Below are 20,216 nucleotides of genomic sequence, written 5' to 3'. Positions count from 1 at the left end.
TGATTGGAGTATTCAAGCAGATAACTCAATATGTGCAGTCGGTCGAGGTCGGAGGCGTGCAAATCGATTTCGTAACAAGATGGATGTTCGCCATCGTGATGAACCTCGTAAATGTGGACTATGCCATCAACCTGGTCATAACAGGAGAAATTGTTCAAATTCTCAACCTAGATTCAATGCGATGTGAACCATGTAACTTTTATTATTCTTGTAATTTTATGTTTAATTTAGTTTTTAGTTCATTTTTAATTTCTTTTGTAGTTGTGTCTTTAATTATCTTGTAATTTCGTAATTTCGTAACATATAATATATTCGATATTGGTATCAATTAGAATGTGTTTATTAAAATTTTCTAATGATGTAAATCGCAATAACATAATAGACATATTTTGGTTATATGTTTTTAATATATACAAATTTACATTTGTTGTAAAAAAGCTAAAAAAATAATTCTTTTATAAAAAAAAGATATAAATTAAATATAACATATAAGTTGTAGGGTTATTATGAAAGTTGAAGGGGTCAAAATGTAAAATTATATATAAATACGTTGATTTTTATGTGGGGACACAAAAAAACAACCCGTTTTTGCAATTGAAATAAAAATCAACCCATTTTTGCAAAAGGTTCCTATTTTCAACCCATTTTTACAAAAAACTCGAACTCAAGTATGACTTGGTGAACATTAAGTAGTCTTTTTAATTTCAGGAAGAAAAAACACATAAGAAAATAGAGGATAGATAAGTCTAGACCCAAAAAAGAGTGTCCACATACTCCACGATTCTATGTGCGCTTTGTTCTGTAGAGGTCAATTTAGCCTTGTTTGAAATTGGATCATACAAAACAAGTCGACCCCTACAATCTACAAGAAGCAGTTCATTGCGTGATGTGAATCCAAATGGAAATCTCCAACCATCATTAATAAACTTAGGGAAAACATAGCGTTTGACCCATAATTCAGGCATCCCATACTCCTCCATCACCCACACCTCCCATGCACCATTCTTTTGCCATGAAATCTCACAAAGCTTTCCACCCAAAACTCCTAAACGATGTGCAATGTGGTTGGAATCTAGTAGAGAATCTGGAACAGGTATCTCACGGAACGTCTCTAAACCTAAATCAAATGCCACTATCGTTTCTTCTGTCTCATTTTGCCAATGAAGATGACCATCATGGCCATCTACACAAAGTTGATCGGTGTTTTCAATCCTTCTGATGTGTGATGGAAACGGTTGAGTGATTGATTCCCAAGAACCCTTTCTCATGCTGTAAACCTCACCCACATTTTCAAAGACAGTGTCATGAAGGCGAGTAAGCGCAACTAGTTTGTAATCGTCACTTTTGGGATCAAACCCAAATCGGATAGAGGTTGACATATAATGAGAAGTTGTGGGCATAAAATGAATGTGGTGGGGGGATAGTTGACATGGCAGGGAGAGAAGGGTTCCAAATATGGATGTTAGAACAAAAGTATCCAGAAATGCATATTAAGCCGTTGATAGAGCCAATAACGTTCATCACACTACTAGAAAAAGGTTAATAGAGTACGGTTGAAATTGTGAATATAATACGTACATAGAGGGCGTATTAGTAGAGGGGTGTATTAGATTACATGCATAATAGAGTACGGCTATTTGACCGTATTATATTATGCTATCTACTTTTTACAACCATCGCATACAATCATCTAATACGCCATATATACACATCTAATACACCAATACACAACCGTACTTGATGTCTCAAGTGTCATCTAATACGCCATATATACACATTTAATACACCAATAAACAACCGTACTTGATGTCTCACATCCTTTGCATTCCAGAGCCTTATTAAACTGGAAATTCCACTCCAATTCCACTCCAGCCTTATTAAACAGCCAATTCAAGTCCATGGATGCTGTGGAACACATGGATCACCATTCCAACTGAAACAAACTTTTCAATCTCTGCAAAGCTACTATATGATTACCATGGATCAATCTCTACAAAATACAAACCTACTATATGATTCCATTCCAACCATAAGAAGTGGGACATCACTGATCATGTTTTCATTTTTAGAAATAGAAAAAAAAATTACCATGAACTTAGTTCATTAAACAGAAAAAAATATGTTAATGTCACATCTCTAACCTCTCTTTCCCCTTTGTCACCTCTAACCTCTCTTTCCCCTTTGTCACATCTAACCTCTCTTTCCCCTTTGTGGTTGATTCATTGTATGCCTACAAAAATTAACAAGAAAACTTAGGATTCAAAATCTCAAATAACTTTTAACGAAGAAAACTCAAATTATAGGACTTTTCTGCCATTAACAACTTCATCTATAGCAATGCAAGGGTGAAAACTTCTCCAGAACATAAAAAAATATGAGCAAATACAACATGAAATACAATTTGAGTACCTTACAAAAAGGCTTCACTTTATCACCAAAAGTTCTCATCCATGTTTTAACACGTTCCTCCAATTCCTCACTAGAAAATGGTTTTTTGTCCTTCCAAATGTTCTACAAACAAATTAAGATAAAAAATTTGTTATTTAACAAAGGTGAGCCTTTATTACAATAAAAAAAAATGAAAAAAATATCTAACAATATACTTACTTTCGGAAATCCGTGTTGTCGAAAAAGTACAAACTCATGCATCCAGTTCATAACGTAGTAACCACACACCCAATCGGACAATTGTTGATTAAACTAAAACAATTATATACGTATGAGAGTTTTCTTTTCGGATATATATATATATATATATATATATATATATATATATATATATATATATATTAGTTAATAAGATTAATTACCTTGGGGAAAATCCAAGTTAATGGACACAAATGTGATTTGTTGGTTTTTGTTTTTTTAAACCTTGTAACAGCCCTAAAACAAAAATAAACAACAATGATTTGTTAAAATTTATAAAAAGATATATCATTTCGAATACTAAAATAAGAAATTTCTAACTTATTCACATGTTCAACTATTGTGTAGTCTTTCAATGTCTTTGTCCCTCGGGCGGAATCCAAAATGTAGCTTTTATATTGATGAGGACAAATCACTATCAACATCCATTCCCAATAAACAACTTTTGATTAAAAATATCATAACAGTAAAGACATTTAGAATATCATACCATTCCCAATATGGTGCAAGAAAAAATTATTTTTCCTCATGAAAATTCATCACATCAACAAGATCATTGATGACATGATCTGTTTCACCCCTATCATCGTATTCACATCTTGTAGACGTGATACATTGTGGGTTTATAAAAGTACATTTGTTATCCATTCTTGATACAAGCATCAGTGGATGTAGCATTCTGAAAACACAATATATATTATAATGGTAAAATAATATGAAACATTAATACCGTAAATGTTAAAGTACTTACATTTGATACCATAGAAAACAACTAATATCAAGTTGTTCGTTTTTCAACATCTCCATAATGGCCATTGAGCTAATCACGGTTTCAACACTTGCAGCGTTGAAGATCCCGGGTTCAGAACACAATGGGAAACGACTCCGGAATGTTGTGGCTCTTAAACAGTTTCTTTGGCATCATGGGTTCTTGCATCGTTTTGTATAACTTTTCCTTTTGTACCTACATTAAGAAACCAAATGATTATCATGAAAACTATATTGCTATGAAAATAATAACAATAAGAGAGAGAGAGAGAGAGATAGAGAGATGTAGGTTTGTGCCATATACCCTATTTTTTGCTTCATCCCCCATCATCTCTTTAGATGCTTCCAGTTTCCTTTTCTTTCTAGGAAGATTTTTCTGCCACCAAAAAATAGTAAAAAATACAGTATATTTCTGAGGGCTAAATGCTAAAAATAGCATCCAACTTTCATATCTTTTCATTGTAACTTTTTATCTTATTAAGGCATGTTAATATATAATATCTTTCAAAGAAAACAAAAGAAGAAAATTATGCACCTCATACTCTTGCTTTTTCTTTGCTTTCTTCTTATGCTCTTTAGCTTCTTCAACATTCATGTTTTCTTTCTCTTTTTCCTGAAGTCCAAATTAAAAGATTATATTTTAATATATGTAGTTTTTTTATGGGAAATTAACTATAAATGAAAACAATAACTTTCCAAAATTGTAAGTTAGAGTGACTTACCTGGTCATGAAGAATAGGAGCAGCTTGGGTCGACATTGGTAATGGTTCAATGAGAGGTCTTTTATCTTTCTGCATAATTGAAATCGAGTTTAGTAAATAGTCACAGATGCATGTGATTAGATATTAATGTACCTTAATAAGAGGAATTGAATCTCGAGGCCATTGAATAAAACTATGAAGTGCTTGACCTAGATTATATACACCTTCAATTGGCGAGACTGGAAGAAGGAAAGAATGATGATCTCCATAGATAATATCGACTGATACCCTCAAGTGACCTGCTTCTAGAGGAACCATATGAATTACACCATCTCCGAAAGGGAAGACGGTTCCTTTGGCTAATGATGGGCGTATTGTACAATATGGTAGCGTCAACTCGCAGTTGGTGGCTTCCTACAAACAAATATACATTTTGTTTAATGCAAAGTTATATTATCAAACATGCAAACAAATATATATGTTATAAAAAATAGATACCGTTATCTTATGCAAATCATCCAACAATGTCGTGGATGTCTTCGATCCAACACTTGTCGTCTTCACCCGAGAAAAATTTGTGTCTTCCGCCATATCAGTTGTCTTATCTTGCTTCAACGCAGCAACCACTATCGGTACTAATTGTTCCGACAGCTCAGTCATCAACCTATCTTTGATCTTGTCATATAAGTTGCTATTCAACATCCTCGTCTCTAGCTTTTCTTGCATCTGTTCAACATCGGGTAACTCATGTCCTTTCTTTTTTCTCTTATAAATCATTGATTGCTTTAAGCCGATATTATGACCAACTGCCCTCGTGCGACCGGAATGTTCCCGTCCTAGTACCTCCGCCAATAGATCAGACCGAGGTCCAAGCTCTAACACTCCTTGAGATAACATAATATCTTTTTGGATCTATAAAAATGCAAACAATACAACTGTAAAAGCAGTTTATTTAATAAAGAACTTTCAAAGGGACATGATAACATTAAAAGGAAAGACCACTATCTTACAATCTTATCTGCTAGAGGCTTGGTCTCTGGCGTTATAACCAACTGCCCCGATGAATTGCGTTTTCTACTGGCATAGAGAAAATTCCTTGCCCGCTTGCTTGATATATTGTGGCCTTTTATTGTTACACCGGATGCGACCTCTTCATCACATTTGCTTTCATTACCACGATATCCGCTTGGGCCCAACCGAGGATGGTTCTTGTTTTTATTTGCTGCCTCCCTTCCTTTTCTTCTTAATTCCTTTACAAATGAATTATCCAATTAGAAATAGTAAAACATAATAATATTATAAATAAGAATAAACTCAAACATACCTCAAATTCTTCCGTGGATTTTAGAACAAGGAAATTTTTCCACATTGCTTTGTCAAGGTACGGGTATTGTTTTACTGGATTGACACCATTGTCCCACAACTTAAGAAGCTCCGACTTGTAGGCTTTCCAATGCGTGTTGCAATCTCTAAGTACTTGTGCTTTATGATCATCATCTCGTATATGCCAATAATTCTGCTTTTTTAAATAAAAAATGAAGATAACAACTTTTAGGTATATGATATGATACAACTTGTATGATGGAAGAGAATAACATGGCAGGAAACTGTGATTGCTAGTATTAAATGATATCAAAAGTGTGTTGAATTGAGTTTTACCTTTATGTTTAACCACAATTGATCTTTTTCACATTGATCCACTAAATCCCAACTATCTATCAGGATAGAAATCATCTTCCTCGTAGTCACTCCACGATAACTGGTGAACTTAAAGCGGTTAGGTCCAATAGCTCTACCAAAGTGATCGAACTCAACTGTTAAATTTGATAGATATTCTTTGGAGTGATCTCTGATCAATGTCACACTTATCTTTTTCTTTTCTGGACGTTCCATTGTATTCCTACAAAAGCATAAACACTCGTATAATTAATTCTAAGAGTCCCGAACACCAAAAAAAACCAAAATTTTATATAAAATTGAAGATACCCAAGGTAAGTTTATACCTGGCTTCAAGATGTTTCGTTTTGGGTTTACCAACACTTCTTTTTCTAGTTTTTCTTTCTACCATACGGATCCTCCTACTCTTGGTTGTTTTCACTAGTACCTCATCCATATGTAATGGAAAATTTCCGATGTATAACCTTAGACCTGGTTATAAGAAAATGAGCATAAAACTGATGATAGAAAATGATGAGGGTCAAGATATGTTAAAGATTATGACTTAATCCAACTAATGAGAAGATTATGACACTTTTTTTTTATAGTAGATCAAAACAATAAAAAAAATCATACCAAAAAAATGTGATAGAGACCTTGATGGTTATATAACATAAAAACTGTAAGAGAAAGCTTTTAAGGACCAAGATAGCTACCATTGGCACTCTCAAAAGAAATATGATGCAATTTATAATCAAATACAACAAAAAAAGAATTACACTTGATGGAAAAAAACAAATATGATGCAATTTATATTCAGCCCCTATTTGTGTGAGGTTTAGGCTCCCATCAATTCAGCCATTTGTTTTTATCTATTTTGACAGGTTAATGGTGTAGCACAATTGCACAGTGACATCTTAAAGGCAGAGTTATTTGTAGATTATGTGTCAATATGACCAAACAAGAAATTTGGGCATTACTCCTAGACGTTGGCTCAGATTTTGTAGTCCTGAACTTAATCAGATCATAACAAAATGGTTAAAAACAGAGAAGTAAAACGCATTAATTCCATCTGCAGAAAATAGGTATCTAGTAACTACTTGTGGGTCTGTAGGAGGTACAAGTAACTAGTTTAAGTGCAATTAGATTATCTCACAACCTGCTCTTCCCTAAGCTTAATCTTTATCCCTAACCAAAAAATTTCAAATAAGAAACTAAGGTTTTTGGAGGTGTGTTGATTTTCACCATGAATAGTGATTTCAAACCTTGTAGATTAAAGAGATAAAAGTATGGAAGGAAAACCACCTACCTTTTGGACTTAATCTAGGAGAACTTGAAGAAGGTTTGAAGTTTTATGATGCTATGGATGGTTTTCCACCAAAGAGGTTAGAGAGAATGAACAAAATAAGATATTGCCAAACTTCTAATTCCCTTTCATTTACTTTCATTCCTTGTAACGTGTTCATATGCATTGACATCTGTTTGATAGTGCATTAAAACTCTCATATCCTTTTACAAGTTTTCAAACACACCCTAGCTTGGACTAAATCAAATATTACACTATTGTCATTGCATGCATAGTACACTCTTTTGAAAGGGTATCTAATATTCTAATGTGTTTATATTTACAATAATTATGTAGATTTATAAAGAAAATGTTGCAAGTAGAATAATTTCAGCAATCAACTATATCCTTTCCAAAATGTAGCTTAAGTTCAACCTTGAACAATTTCAAATTTCCTTATTCAATTTCAAACCTTCATACAAAAAGCCAATTTCACAGCAAATAGTGATTCTGTGTCACATAAGTGGCAAAATTGTGGTAACCTTGAAATCAGTTAACAACTTATCAACTAACTCGATTGGAACAAAATTAGAAAGTTTGGCAACCAAGAACTGAATCATTAATAATAGATGAAGTAGTTTTATATTTATATCCAACAACTTAGCATAATGGTATTTACAGAATAACTATAGCACTACTGGTGTATACAACTCCTCTTATACTAGGAAGTGAGGTGTCACAGCATATAAGTACAGCTGGAATGGAAGCTAATGGGACAAGTAATATGAAATTTGCACTCAATGGATGCCTGATTATAGGAACATTAGATGGGGGTTAATGTTGAAATCAGGAAGGAAGTTGGAGAGGACAATTTTTTCTTTTTGGAGCAACAGCAGATGAAGTTAAAAACATAGTCGATGATGCTTTCTCCAAACCTTGGGTCATTCCTAAGCTTTGTCCAAGATCGCCCATTCGTGCTTTCATGGCCTATAAAGGGGCAAAATGGTCAACTTAAAAATATATTACCCCAAGGGTAAAATTGTACTTTTATATCATCATACAAACCTGGACACTTTTTGATGCACATCTCTATATGCTTCTGTTATGTACCTCTCTTTTCTTTTCTATGACAGGAATGGAATCAGTCATTCCATTCCCCTATCAATTCCATTCCTTTGTGAATAATCAGTCATTTTGTGTTTCTAGACAATGCAAATGGATTCCACTCAGCAGTGTTAATTTTAATTTTCATTTGTTGACTTTTTCCATTTGTTGACTTTTTGACCGACTTTGACCGAGCCCAATATCAAAATGGAGACCGAAGATGAGTATGTTGAAATTTCTATAGCCCTTGCTTGTTGTTTCTTTCTATGGCCCTTAAATAAAAATTTAGCCACTGCTGAATGACATTTTTCATTTTAAAATGATATTGTTTATATTTTTCATTTTAAAATGATAAAATGATGGACCATGTTTATGTATACAAAATGAACATAATTCTTGAAACTATCACAAAACAACCACATAATTTGCTGTATTTTAATATGCCTTTGCCTTGTCCATTTAGCAAAACATATTATTATTTATTTCAAATCCCAATAGGTAGAACCCCAAAATGGGGGCAAATATGTAACATATCCTCCTTTGATTGCTTCACAAAAAATTATCATCCTGATTCCTTTTTATTTTGGTCAGCTTAATGATTATCCCTTAAATTTTTTTTCTTCAAATGGTAATGTACAAAAAGTTATTAAAAGAACAAGCAAAAAAATGAAATTCCATACAATTTATTGACTCCCTGTTCTATTCAGTTTTGTTGCAAATCTTGAATGGATCCACCGACTTTCAACACAACACCATCTTTCACCTCACCACTTGCTTCACACCCTTTGATGCCAATTCTTTCAATTGGGATATAAAAAAAGAGTATCTTTTCAATAACTTTATCAATCTAACAGAAGCAAATAACACAACACATATAATAAGCAAAGCAATTAACACATCTATCTAACAACTGCAAAGCCAATTACTGTTTGAGAAAAGAATTGTTATCCCAACAGTTTGTGATGCTTAACTACTCCATGACTCAAAATTCTATCAACAATTACTATAAGAATTTTTTGAGACTGCTGATCAAAAATCCTCAGAGGAAGATATGCCAAAATGACCATATTGTCCTTTTTAATTCTCTAATCCTTCTTTGATGTACCTGAAAGAAAGTGAGCAAACCAAACCATGAATGAAAGGGCATTTTGGTCATTTGATCAACACTCAACTCAAGACATTTTTAATGAATCCATTAGTGGCATCACACTAGGAAAGTACTGATATTATCATGATACATAACCTTTTTTTTTTACAGAAATGCTACATAATTCCAAAAATACCTGATACCTCCTTCTATATTGCTTCAACTACAACAATCACTGTTATTGTCCTTCAGTGTCGTGTCCGTCTGTGTTGCTGCAAACAAAAATGTAGTAAATACATACATAATACTATCCTCATATGTTTCAAATTTACATTCAAATTATATTTTATTTTTAGATCGAACAGAGGGGTTTATTACCTTTCTTCAACATATGATCCTTTGTTATGGTCCAATCTTAAGTAAGCAGCGTCATTAATATCGACATTCATAGATGGAATACCAATAGAAAATGGAGGTAGGTCGTCAAACTGGTTATATTCTTCCTCGTCCACGACATTTTCAACTCCGAGTATACGTCGTTTACCATGAAGAACAATGTGCCATCTGGTGTCCATTGGGTCCTCAACAAAGAATACTTGGTTAGCTTGCTTAGCTAGAATAAATGGTTCAGATACATAACCGTTTGTAGAAAGGTTGACAAGTGTGAAACCGTCTTCATCAACTTTAACACCTCTTCGATTGTCAACCCACTTACACTTGAACACGGGTACTACAACCGAGGAATCATAGTTCAATTCCCAAATTTCTTGAATGACACCATAATACGAGTCTTTGGCTATACATGACCTTCCCTCATGATTTGCACTAGAGTATTCGGTCGACATGGCTATTAGCGTCACTCCACTATTTTGTAGTGTGCTCTTTCTATCCTGGTTTTGGGTATAAAACGTATACCCATTAATGTCATAGCTTTGATATGTTGACACAACATTTTGCGGACCATACCCCAACACCTTCACTAATCTATCAACATCTTTTGTCCTTAAGCCTAATTTCACCTTATCTTTCAACCATTGTGGAAATTTTTTAATATGCTCGTTAGCCAACCATTTTTCGGTCCTCCTACTATTTCTTGATCGTAACATTTCCATGTGTTCCTTTGCATAAGGAGCAACAGATGTCATGTGTTGCAGGACTATAAAGTGTGCCATGTGGAATTCGTCTCGATCAGGAATTACCACTTTCGATCCAATTATACCAACTCCTTGAAGTCTACCTTCATGATGTTATTTCGGTATTCCAATAGTGTTGACTCCTTTGAGATAGTTTGTACAAAACTCAATCACTTCCTCTGCAGCATGTCCTCTAACAATACTGCCTTCTGGTTGATGTCGGTTCCTTACATATCCTTTTAAGACACACATATATCTCTCGAAAGGGTACATGTATCGCAGAAACACCGGACCACAAGCCTTTATTTCTCTTACAATATGGGATACAAGGTGAACCATGACATCAAAAAAGGAAGGTGGAAAGTACATTTCAAGTTCACAGAGAGTGAGGATAATATCATGTTGCCATGAGTCCAAAACTTCAGGATCAATCACTTTCGAATGAATCATGTTGAAGAACAAGCAAAGCTTTGTTATTGTATGTCGGACATGGTCCGGAAGTATTCCACAAATTGCAATAGGAATCACATGTGTGATTAGAACATGATAATCATGTGACTTCATACCAATCAATTTCAAGTCTTTCATTGACACCAAATTCTTGATGTTTGCAGAATAGCCAGATGGCACCTTGATACCATGTAGGCATTTACAAAACTTTGTTTTCTCATCTTTAGACAATGTATAGCAAGCTGGTGGTAGATATGTACGTCTTCTTTCTTTCTTAATAAGAGCAAGCTTTGGCTGAATTCCCATTGCAACCATGTCATCTCGAACACTAAGCCCATCCTTTGATTTTTTAGGAATGTTCAACAACAAGCTTGTTAAGCTTTCAAAAACATTTGTCCTAATATGCATGGGATCAAGACAATGTTGGACTTCCAACGTTTTCCAGTATGGTAATTCCCAAAAAGTAGACCTCTTCTTCCAATTGGTCGGTTGATTGTTTTTACTGCGTTTTCCAAAAACAATATTTAAATTTTGAACTCGGGAAAATGTCATTTTTCCATCCATTGGGAGATTCATATCTTCATTCTCGATTTTACCGTCAAACAAGTTTCCCTGGGTACGATACAAGTGATTCTTTGGAAGCGATCGTCGATGTCCCATGTATACATTTTTTTTATAGTTTTTCAACCACATCGACCGTGTGTCCTCTTCACAAACTGGACACGCCTTCTTTCCTTTTGTACCATATCCGGAAAAATTTGTGTAAGCTGGAAAATCACTTATAGTACAATAAATCATTGCATGTAGCTGGAAATACTCTTTCTTGAATGCATCATAGAATTCAACTCCCAAGTTCCATAATTCTTTCATGTCGTCAATTAATGGAGCCAAAAACACATCAATGTCGTTACCGGGTTGTATCGGACCTTGAATTAGCAATGACATCATGATGTATTTCCGTTTCATACATAACCACGGTGGAAGATTGTATATGCAAAGAAGAACCGACCATGTGTTGTGACTACTTCTCATGTGTTTGAACGGATTAATTCCATCTGCACTAAGTCCGAATTGGAGATTTCTAATCTCATTACCAAATTCTTCAAATTCATGATCAATGTTCTTCCATTGCGGAGCATCAACCACGTGTCTCATCTTTCCATATCTTTTACGCTTCTCGGCATGCCAACGTAATAATTCTACATCTTTGGCATTTGCAAACAATCGTTTCAGTCTTGATACAATGGACAAATACCATAATAACTTGGTAGGGGGGCCATTCTTTGTCACATCACTATTCTATTCTGTTTGTTTCTTCCACAAATAACGCGACCTTCCACATGTAATACATTCATGTAGATTTGCATGCTCATTTCTATACAACATACAATCATTTGGACATACGTGTATTCTTTCGATTTCCAAATCCATTGCACACATTATTTTTTGTCACTTGGTATAGTGAAACATGTAACTCATTACTTTCAGGGAGCATTTAATGTATAACCCCTAACAGTTTTGTGAAACTTTTATCACTCCAACCATTATTTGCTTTTAGGTTAAACAATGTCAGGACAACAGAAAGCTTGGTAAATTTCATGCAACCGTCATACAACGGTTTTTCAACGTCTTCAAACAACTGTTGAAATTTTTCATAATCTCTATCAGGCACATTATCTTCAATATCATGTAACATGTCATCTAGGTTATCATGGATGTCATCTTCTGAATCATCTGTATCATCATAACGAGATTCAACATCAATTGTGTTATGGTCAATCAATAACTCGCCATGTTGTGACCAACACGTATATCCATTCATAACTCCTTCACATATCACATGTTCTTCTATTATATCCAAATCATAGACCTTTTTACAATTTCGGAACATTTTACAAGGACACCAAATGTAAGATTCTCCTCTATGCACCCGATGATCCTCAGCAACTTTAAGAAATTTCTTGACGTTATGTAAATATTCACTGCTAGCCCGTGGTAGTCCATACATCCAAGTTTCACGATACATCTGTGTAAAATAATACCACAAAAAGAAAGGATTAGAGTCATCCCACAAAATAATAACAATGTATTTTCTTTTATTTACAAATAATAGTATAATGCTTATATTGATAGTGAAATGTACAACCTTCCACAACACAACTCATTACTTTTTATATCAACTTTGTTACAATTTTTGTGACCTGAATCAGGCAAATATATCATGTTTTACCAAAAATGTTGATCATTAATAAACCCGTTTCAAGGATAATTTGGTCCAGATAAAAGATTTAACCACCAATTTTATCATTTTTTACAAATCAAAAAGATTCTATTAAACAGTCGATTACATTGGAATTGATACAATTATTAGAAGAATATGATAGAAATGAAAGAATAACCATTGTTTATGAGGTACAGAGGGAATCTTTATCCTTTTAGTTGATGCAAACTCAAATGCTTACAGTAAACAAAAAAAACAACAATTAACCACCAATTTTATCATTTCTTCGAAAGATTTTAGCCAAAATTTCAAGATTATTAAGCAGGTATACATATTATCTTTGCACTATATATGTGTGTATTATGGAACTTAATCTAATATTTTGACAGACTTGATGAGACAGGGAATGTGGTCTCTGTGAGTAAGAAGTTGATATATTGAAATTGATTGGTATGAACTTAGTACTCAAGGACTGTTAAGGACTTGATGAAATAGGGAATGTGTTTGAATTTTAAGTTTTCAAAATAGAGGTCCTACCATTTGATTTTGCATCTCCATCAAAGCCAAAACGCTTCCTTGTCCTTCGTGAACAGTTGTAGTTCCTTTGTATTTGTATTTTTGCTCTTGTTTTTCTGTTGCAAAAACAGAAATCAAATCTCTTACCTTTAAATTTGAACCGCTACCTGTGTTTGTCTATTGAAAAAACAAAAATCAAAGCTCTTACCCTTTAAATTTAAACCGCAGGTCCGGTGGTGGGATTTTCAGGTTGGTTGAATTATTGGAGGTGGCATGCGAGGCGAGGCTGGCCGATGATGATGGTGTTGCGACAGGGGAGATGGAGATGAAGGACCGATTAGTGTGGGAGGAGGAAGCTAAGTATGTGAGGAGGAAGAGGAGGAGGCGTATTCAATTTAGGTATTAGCCGTATTCAATTTAGGTGTTAGCCGTACTTAATCAAAATGGGGGCATATTTTTAGTTATTTGATTTTGTTTCTAGTACATCTCATTAACCGTATTAGATGCTCCAATTAACCGTATTAGATGCTGCAATTGTGTGTATTATATTTATTTATCCCTTTATAATACGGGTATTTTTACAACCGTATTAGATGGGGGTGTACTCTATAGCCAATTTTCCAGTAGTGTCGGGAGATTACTTGGGGTGTGTTTGATGACATTAGTGGGTTCTAGATGGGAAGATTGAAGATTGAGAGGAGTATTGTTTGAAGGGTTTGAAGAGACCATAGAAGATCAAGAAAATTTGTTCATTGTTGTTATGCATGGAACGATGGAGGTGGGATTTTACAAAGGAAGGATGGGATAAAAGTGTATTCCAAGATTTGGAGACAGACCTCATCTGAGCAAGCTGTTTGGCCAATAAGCGGACGAATATGTTTAATAAAATCTTGTTTGGGAGATTCTCCATCGTCGTTGGGCGTTGGATTTTAGACCTGTAGCAGCAGTATATAAAGTATTATCAATGGCTTTCTACATCCAATGAAAAAAAAAGCTAATTAATTGAAATGGAATGCAACAACCATTATGAAAGAAAGAAAAAAAATTTATAGAAAGCCATAACAACTAGGATGCCCTAAGACATTCATACGATATAGCATCGAGAATATAGTCCCTAAATAAGCTCACATCCACAAGAAATAATTACAAATTGATCTAACTGAAAGCAAATGTGTTAAACCTGGCTAGAAAGGGCTTTTCACGAATCTTAATTTTCTCGAGTTCCACCGCTAACTTATTACGTAGGGAACGTTCCCATCGCCGGCAGTCACCATAGGGGAAACACGAACTGTTAAAGGAGATTTTTGTGCACAAATGTTGCTTACGGAGAAACGGAGATGATTATTAATTTCCATGAGAATTATAGAATTTTAAAATTAATATCTTTTGTTTCTTACTTTCTTTTATTTCTTTTATTGTTTTTTTTATATTAGTATATTTCTAAAACTTTTATTTTTATTTTTTTTACATGTTGACTTATACTTCTAAAACCTTTGGCACTTGGAGCATGTTCAATAATAATTTTTACATAGTTTTTAAAAATTGAGACTCATAAAACTCTACAAACTCTAAACTGATTATTGGAAAATCGACTTTTACTGCTTTACTAAAAATATAGCGATGATATGATGCTATTTTTTAAACCAATATATTTGTACCAAAGGATTTACTAAAACAATGTTAAACAAATACTAAAAATAGAGCAATCATAAATATATTTGTTGTTTTTATTTTTATACAACAATAATAATAACAAAACCCGTGAATCTTGTTCTGATGCCATAATTAAGGAAAGTAAATTTTAAAAGTCATGCCTTATAGATAATTGCATTACACCACTATAAAAAAATATAGTCATTAGCGGCAACACCAATAGCGGCGACACCTACCTTTAGCGGTGACATATCAAATTGTCGTCGCTAAAGGTAAGTGTAGCCGCTAATAGCCCATGACACAGATCCGCACTTTAACATTCCAGTAAATTGAGACGTCCGATCATGTTTCTAATCCAACGACTATGGTACTCGATGAATGCACAAAAGCAATACTGGCGACAAAAGTCGCCACTAAAGACCTAACCGAGTCGCCGCTAATTATCGAATAAATGATGCGACATTGATTCCCTCTTAAGTGTCGTCGCTATTGATAGAAGTCGCCGTTAAAGCCAAAATTGTCGTCGGTAAAGGAGTCGCCGCTAAAGGTCGACGTAGTTAACCAAAGAAATCGATGTTGTTTTCCTTTTCTCTATTCGCTTCCATCTTGAGCTGCTGTTGCGATTTTTTCTTCCATCTTCTTGGTCGATTCAATACTAAACCCATCCGGCAAAACCAATATTAAGGATTCCGACTACATAAAGGAAGATACTGGCGGTCAAAGTTGAACTTGACTAGTTTCCGACGTCATCCGGTGACAGACACTATTTTCCGATGACAATAGGTATTTTCAGCAAAAGATTACGATCCCTTTTGTCTTGTAACATTGATTTTTAGCATGTTTTAGTGATTAATTGCAAAATATTTTCAATTTCAGCTTTTGATTGACTTTCCCGGCCACCACCGGCGACTACCGTCACCACTGCACCATTTCTTTGATTTCCGCCGTCATAGGTTCTATTTCCTTCTATTTATTTTGAAATTTGAGTTTAATTGCAAAATATGTGTAGTTTTATAAATTATGTGAAAATTAGCATATATTTGATATATGCATGTGAATGTATGTAAATTTGGTGTATATATGTGAATGTATATGTGTTTGTTGTATATGTTGGATATAAATATGAAATATGTGTATTTGATATAAGTAGGATATTATTATCTATACTAGTTTATAACCCGTGAAACCACGGCTACAAAATTAATTAAACTTTAATAGTTAGAACACAAAATTATTAATCAATTATAATCATTAATTTAAATAAATATATGAAATTATATCACCTTATAATTTGTATTAATTTTATTTTAATTTTTATTGCATTGTTATTAATTTATTGTAATTAAAGTGAAAATTTTAAAATTTGAAATAGATAATTAATAGGTTGACAAGTGGCATGGATTAATTAAGAGGTTTAATAGGGTGACATATGGCAAAAAAACAAAAAAAATGAATAAAATGTGTATTAATTAGGAGGCCTAATATGATGACACATGTCAAAAGGATATTAAAATTATTCTTTTATTAGAATAGAGATATGTACAAGTATGTGTGTATTTGGTATAAGCAGGATGTTATTATGTATGTATGTGATATATGAATATGAATTTTATGTATTTGGTATAAGTAGGATGTTAAACTTTATCTTTCCATAGAGACACGAAGCATTACCGGTGACGGCAACAATAGCGACGACTTTATCATTAGCAGCGACACGAAGCATTACCTGTGACAGGAGCATTAGCGGCGACAATTCTTTTTAGCGGCGCCATTCTGATCAATATCGACAGAGCAATAGCAACGACGTTTTACCGACAACGTGTCGCCACTATTGCATTTACCGGTGACTAGCTAACTCTTTACCAACGACTTTTGTCGCTGCTAATAATTGTATTTCATGTAGTGCACACAAGACCTCTGACATGTTTTTAATTTTTTTTATATGTAACATAAATTAAAATATTATACCATAGTTTATAAGTTTATAAATAAATATGTGTATAGAAAATGACATTTTAGACGACATAGGTCTAAAATAAGGTTAATGATACTGTTCCCCAACAAAATTTTCCGTTTGGTTTAAATATCCTCATTAAAGTTTCATTATGCATTCTAGACCCCTAAAAAGGGGGGAAATCCTAATTGATCCAGGTTTCATGATTACATATAATCTATTTTGCTTTTTTGTGTTTTCTAAAAATCAAAGATTAAAATTTAGTTGAAGTGGTTATGTGAAACTTATTTCATTTGTTACTGTCTTCATTACCTGCTTTTATTTTTGCTTCTAAAAGAATGGTGAGCAAACACTAACATCAATGTCAACCTCTTATCACAACCAACAACATCCTAACCATAAAAACAAAATCAACCACAAAGATCTTGATTAGAACCTTAATACTTCATGACTTTAACTTATGAAAGAATGGGTCTCTTCTTTATGTGGTTTTGTTTGTAGGATTTTGCCTTTGAGAAGTTGAAGTTGGGCTTGGCATGTACGATTGAAATTTATGTACTTCCCTCTGTTATGACATACGCATATAATCAATGAAAAATGTTGGGATGCGAAACTATTCATTGGATGATGACTTAGAAAGTTTCACCCTACTCGATATGGAAGGCTTCTCATGTGGAAGGTCTTATGGGTTGAGCTAACCTATAAATACTAGTTTAGTATTCATTGTAAAGGTTGAGAGAGCTCCCATTGTATAGATGAGTAGTTTAGTCTAGAGTGTGTGTGTGTGTGTGTGAGGAAGAGTATTATAGTCAAACACGTACATGCTTCTACAAGTTTTGTAACTTCTCCATTACCTATACATCTTGTGCTTAAAGTGCCTTAAATATTAATTTGTGTCTTTTCTATTATGCATTTCATCATAATTTCGCATTGTCATCTCCATGGGATCTTATGTTAGAATTTCAGGGTAATAAAGGTACTTGAATATTTTAAGAATTGTGATTTCACTATCAAATCAAAGTATTGGGTGGTACTCCCTAATCTTTGATTGGATAAGACTCAAAAAAGAAAATAACAGAGAATGAGATATATGAATTTCGTAAGTACCAGAAAAAACTGACCAAAATTAGTTAAATACCTCATTTGTCTAAAAATTGTCAAAACTGTCATAAAACAATTTAGCAATAGTTAAAAAACTGTCATAAATCCGGATTTTCAATAAGGATTAATATTAAGCCAAAAAACGGGTCAAATATTCTAAATTTGGATTTCTAATGCATTTTCAATACAAGAATATAACCAAAATATTCTAAATTTGGATTTCGATGCTCGCCAGGGGCTGCCGCCCCTTGGACCCCGCTCCCTGGAGCACTGCCCCCGGACCCCCGTTCATTCAGGGGCTTCACCCCTAAATGACAGTCTACTTTTAATCTTGAATAAACTTAAACAAGTTTGCATTCCACACATTCCTTACTTGTTTAATATTTATCAAGATTACGTTTGGTCAACAAAGTAATCCCATTACACTTAAATTATATCAGTGAAACAAATGACCAACATCTTACACGTGGTATCATGGTATCAGAGCTTAATCTTGAAGGTTTAATAACTTTTTAAAGGTCAATGATCCTAAATGACAACTTTAGTGCGTAATCCACCAGAATATGCAAAATCTTTGGTGAGTCTCAACATTAGATATATTTTCTTTCATGTCAAAATTTTGATCCAATTTGTTTTTGTTAAATTATCCTAAAACATTTATCTATATTTGCTTGATTTGATTACTGTTCATTATCCAAGTTCGAGCCCAAACCTTGAAAATCCTCAATTCATCGACTTGTGAGTCTGAAACTCATTATCTATCAGTTTTCATCTGATTGTAAGTTGTTCCTGCTTCATGTTCGACCAATTTCTCTTATCTGGTTTTTTTGCTTGATTGTCACAGCCTTTCTACCTTATCGATCTGATTATGTGTTATGCGTTTATCTGTTTGATTGATGATAATTTTTTCTCACACTAAGTTGTTTTGTGTTATCGAGTGATCTTGTATATTCTTGAATCACAAACAGATTCCTGTTTCTAGTTCTTTGATCTAATTTTCTAAAATCATTCCTTTGTTAGGAATGATTGATATCGAATAGTTGGATTGTGAGTGATCTAGTGTTGATTTTAGATGTCGAAGACTTGGAATGTTGAGTGGTTGCCTTGCGAGTGGTCGATATCGAGTGGGTTAATATCGAGTGGCTAAATTACGAAGGATTTGATATTGATTTTCGTTACGAGTAGTTAGAGGGTGCTTGTAATCGTAATGAGTGATGTTGTTTGTTCCTAATTGTAACGAATATCATTGCTGGTGTTTGCAACTGGAACGATTTCGGGGAAGAAGATGATATATTTACAATTTGGGTCCCTGCAGTTTCAGCATAATGATAATTCTAACTCAAAAACCAGAATCTTAGTAACTTTTGAAAAAAAAATTCTTGGACTTTCAAGATTGTTATTTCTACAAAAAAAGATTCTCGAAGCATGAACAATATTGTTCGCTTTTAAAGTCACGTTATTGAAGAATTGACATATTTTTCACGTTTTCCGGTTTTTGAAGCTTCATTTTTCTCACTTATCGACAGAGAGTGTTGCATAGAAAAATCCACATCAAGCACTTTCTCATTCCCATTTTGGAGTTTTATAATCATATTTCGATTATAAAAAGTAGGATAGATTATGATATGGGTATTCGAAATCCAAAGTTATTGGATATTCATATTTTGCGAATGATCATTTATAATTGAAGACAGGGGAGTTGATTATGAAGTAATTTGAATTTAAAATTCTGAAGTGGTTCGTTTTTATGAAGGGTTTGCTCTTAATGAAGATTTTTAGGATGTGCTTTAATGCTCAAACATGGGTAATTTTGTAATTTTCCTTGGAGTTTTGGATACTCAAGGTCTCAAAGTTGTCTTTTGATGCATTGGATTGCAATGTCTCACATTCTAGAACTCGGATTAGAAGACCATTGAAGACTTCAAGATTTGTTGATTGCTT

General features: G+C 33.7%; 3 protein-coding genes across 4 annotated transcripts; all 3 read right to left on the bottom strand.

Annotated features, from left to right (window-relative positions):
* Window positions 1–746: 746 nt before the first annotated feature.
* On the bottom strand, window positions 747–1,379 carry LOC111888463 (F-box/kelch-repeat protein At3g06240). Its single transcript, XM_023884637.1, has one exon. It carries the CDS (start codon window positions 1,377–1,379, stop codon window positions 747–749), a length of 633 nt encoding a protein of 210 aa, XP_023740405.1.
* A 549-nt stretch (window positions 1,380–1,928) lies between these two features.
* On the bottom strand, window positions 1,929–6,248 carry LOC111888223 (uncharacterized). The gene is made up of 5 exons (XM_042899711.2): window positions 6,119–6,248; window positions 5,775–6,015; window positions 5,440–5,631; window positions 2,410–2,511; window positions 1,929–2,230 (listed from the first exon to the last, which is right to left on the bottom strand). The coding sequence occupies exons 1-5, from the start codon at window positions 6,226–6,228 to the stop codon at window positions 2,129–2,131; spliced, it is 747 nt and encodes a 248-aa protein (XP_042755645.1). The 5' UTR covers window positions 6,229–6,248; the 3' UTR covers window positions 1,929–2,128.
* A 2,614-nt stretch (window positions 6,249–8,862) lies between these two features.
* LOC122196469 (uncharacterized) lies at window positions 8,863–14,450 on the bottom strand. Of its 2 annotated transcripts, none has more exons than XR_008230246.1 (5): window positions 13,776–14,450; window positions 13,589–13,683; window positions 9,626–12,856; window positions 9,444–9,519; window positions 8,863–9,265 (listed from the first exon to the last, which is right to left on the bottom strand). XR_008230246.1 is itself a non-coding variant. In XM_042899164.2 (5 exons), the coding sequence occupies exons 3-4, from the start codon at window positions 10,417–10,419 to the stop codon at window positions 9,486–9,488; spliced, it is 828 nt and encodes a 275-aa protein (XP_042755098.1). In that variant the 5' UTR covers window positions 10,420–12,856; window positions 13,589–13,683; window positions 13,776–14,449; the 3' UTR covers window positions 8,863–9,265; window positions 9,444–9,485. The 2 variants fall into 2 exon arrangements, 1 of the variants encoding a protein (XP_042755098.1); XM_042899164.2 differs by having other exon boundaries at window positions 13,776–14,449.
* Window positions 14,451–20,216: the final 5,766 nt, after the last annotated feature.

Source organism: Lactuca sativa, chromosome 2 (genome assembly GCF_002870075.4).
Source record: "Lactuca sativa cultivar Salinas chromosome 2, Lsat_Salinas_v11, whole genome shotgun sequence".
In the NCBI taxonomy this organism is placed as follows: Eukaryota; Viridiplantae; Streptophyta; class Magnoliopsida; order Asterales; family Asteraceae; genus Lactuca; species Lactuca sativa.
Note: the sequence above shows the minus strand (reverse complement) of the source record. Positions and strands in the feature narration are given on the sequence as shown.

Coding starts and splice junctions, on each gene's coding strand:
- LOC111888223 (XM_042899711.2), bottom strand. CDS start 6,228: ATGGATGAGGTACTAGTGAAAACAACCAAGAGTAGGAGGATCCGTATG. Junction 5,632..5,774: donor AATTGTGGTTAAACATAAAG/GTAAAACTCAAT, acceptor TTAAAAAAGCAG/AATTATTGGCATATACGAGA. Junction 2,231..2,409: donor AAGTGAAGCCTTTTTGTAAG/GTACTCAAATTG, acceptor TAATTTTTGTAG/GCATACAATGAATCAACCAC.
- LOC122196469 (XM_042899164.2), bottom strand. CDS start 10,419: ATGGCACACTTTATAGTCCTGCAACACATGACATCTGTTGCTCCTTAT. Junction 9,520..9,625: donor GGATCATATGTTGAAGAAAG/GTAATAAACCCC, acceptor TTTTGTTTGCAG/CAACACAGACGGACACGACA.
- LOC111888463 (XM_023884637.1), bottom strand. CDS start 1,379: ATGTCAACCTCTATCCGATTTGGGTTTGATCCCAAAAGTGACGATTAC.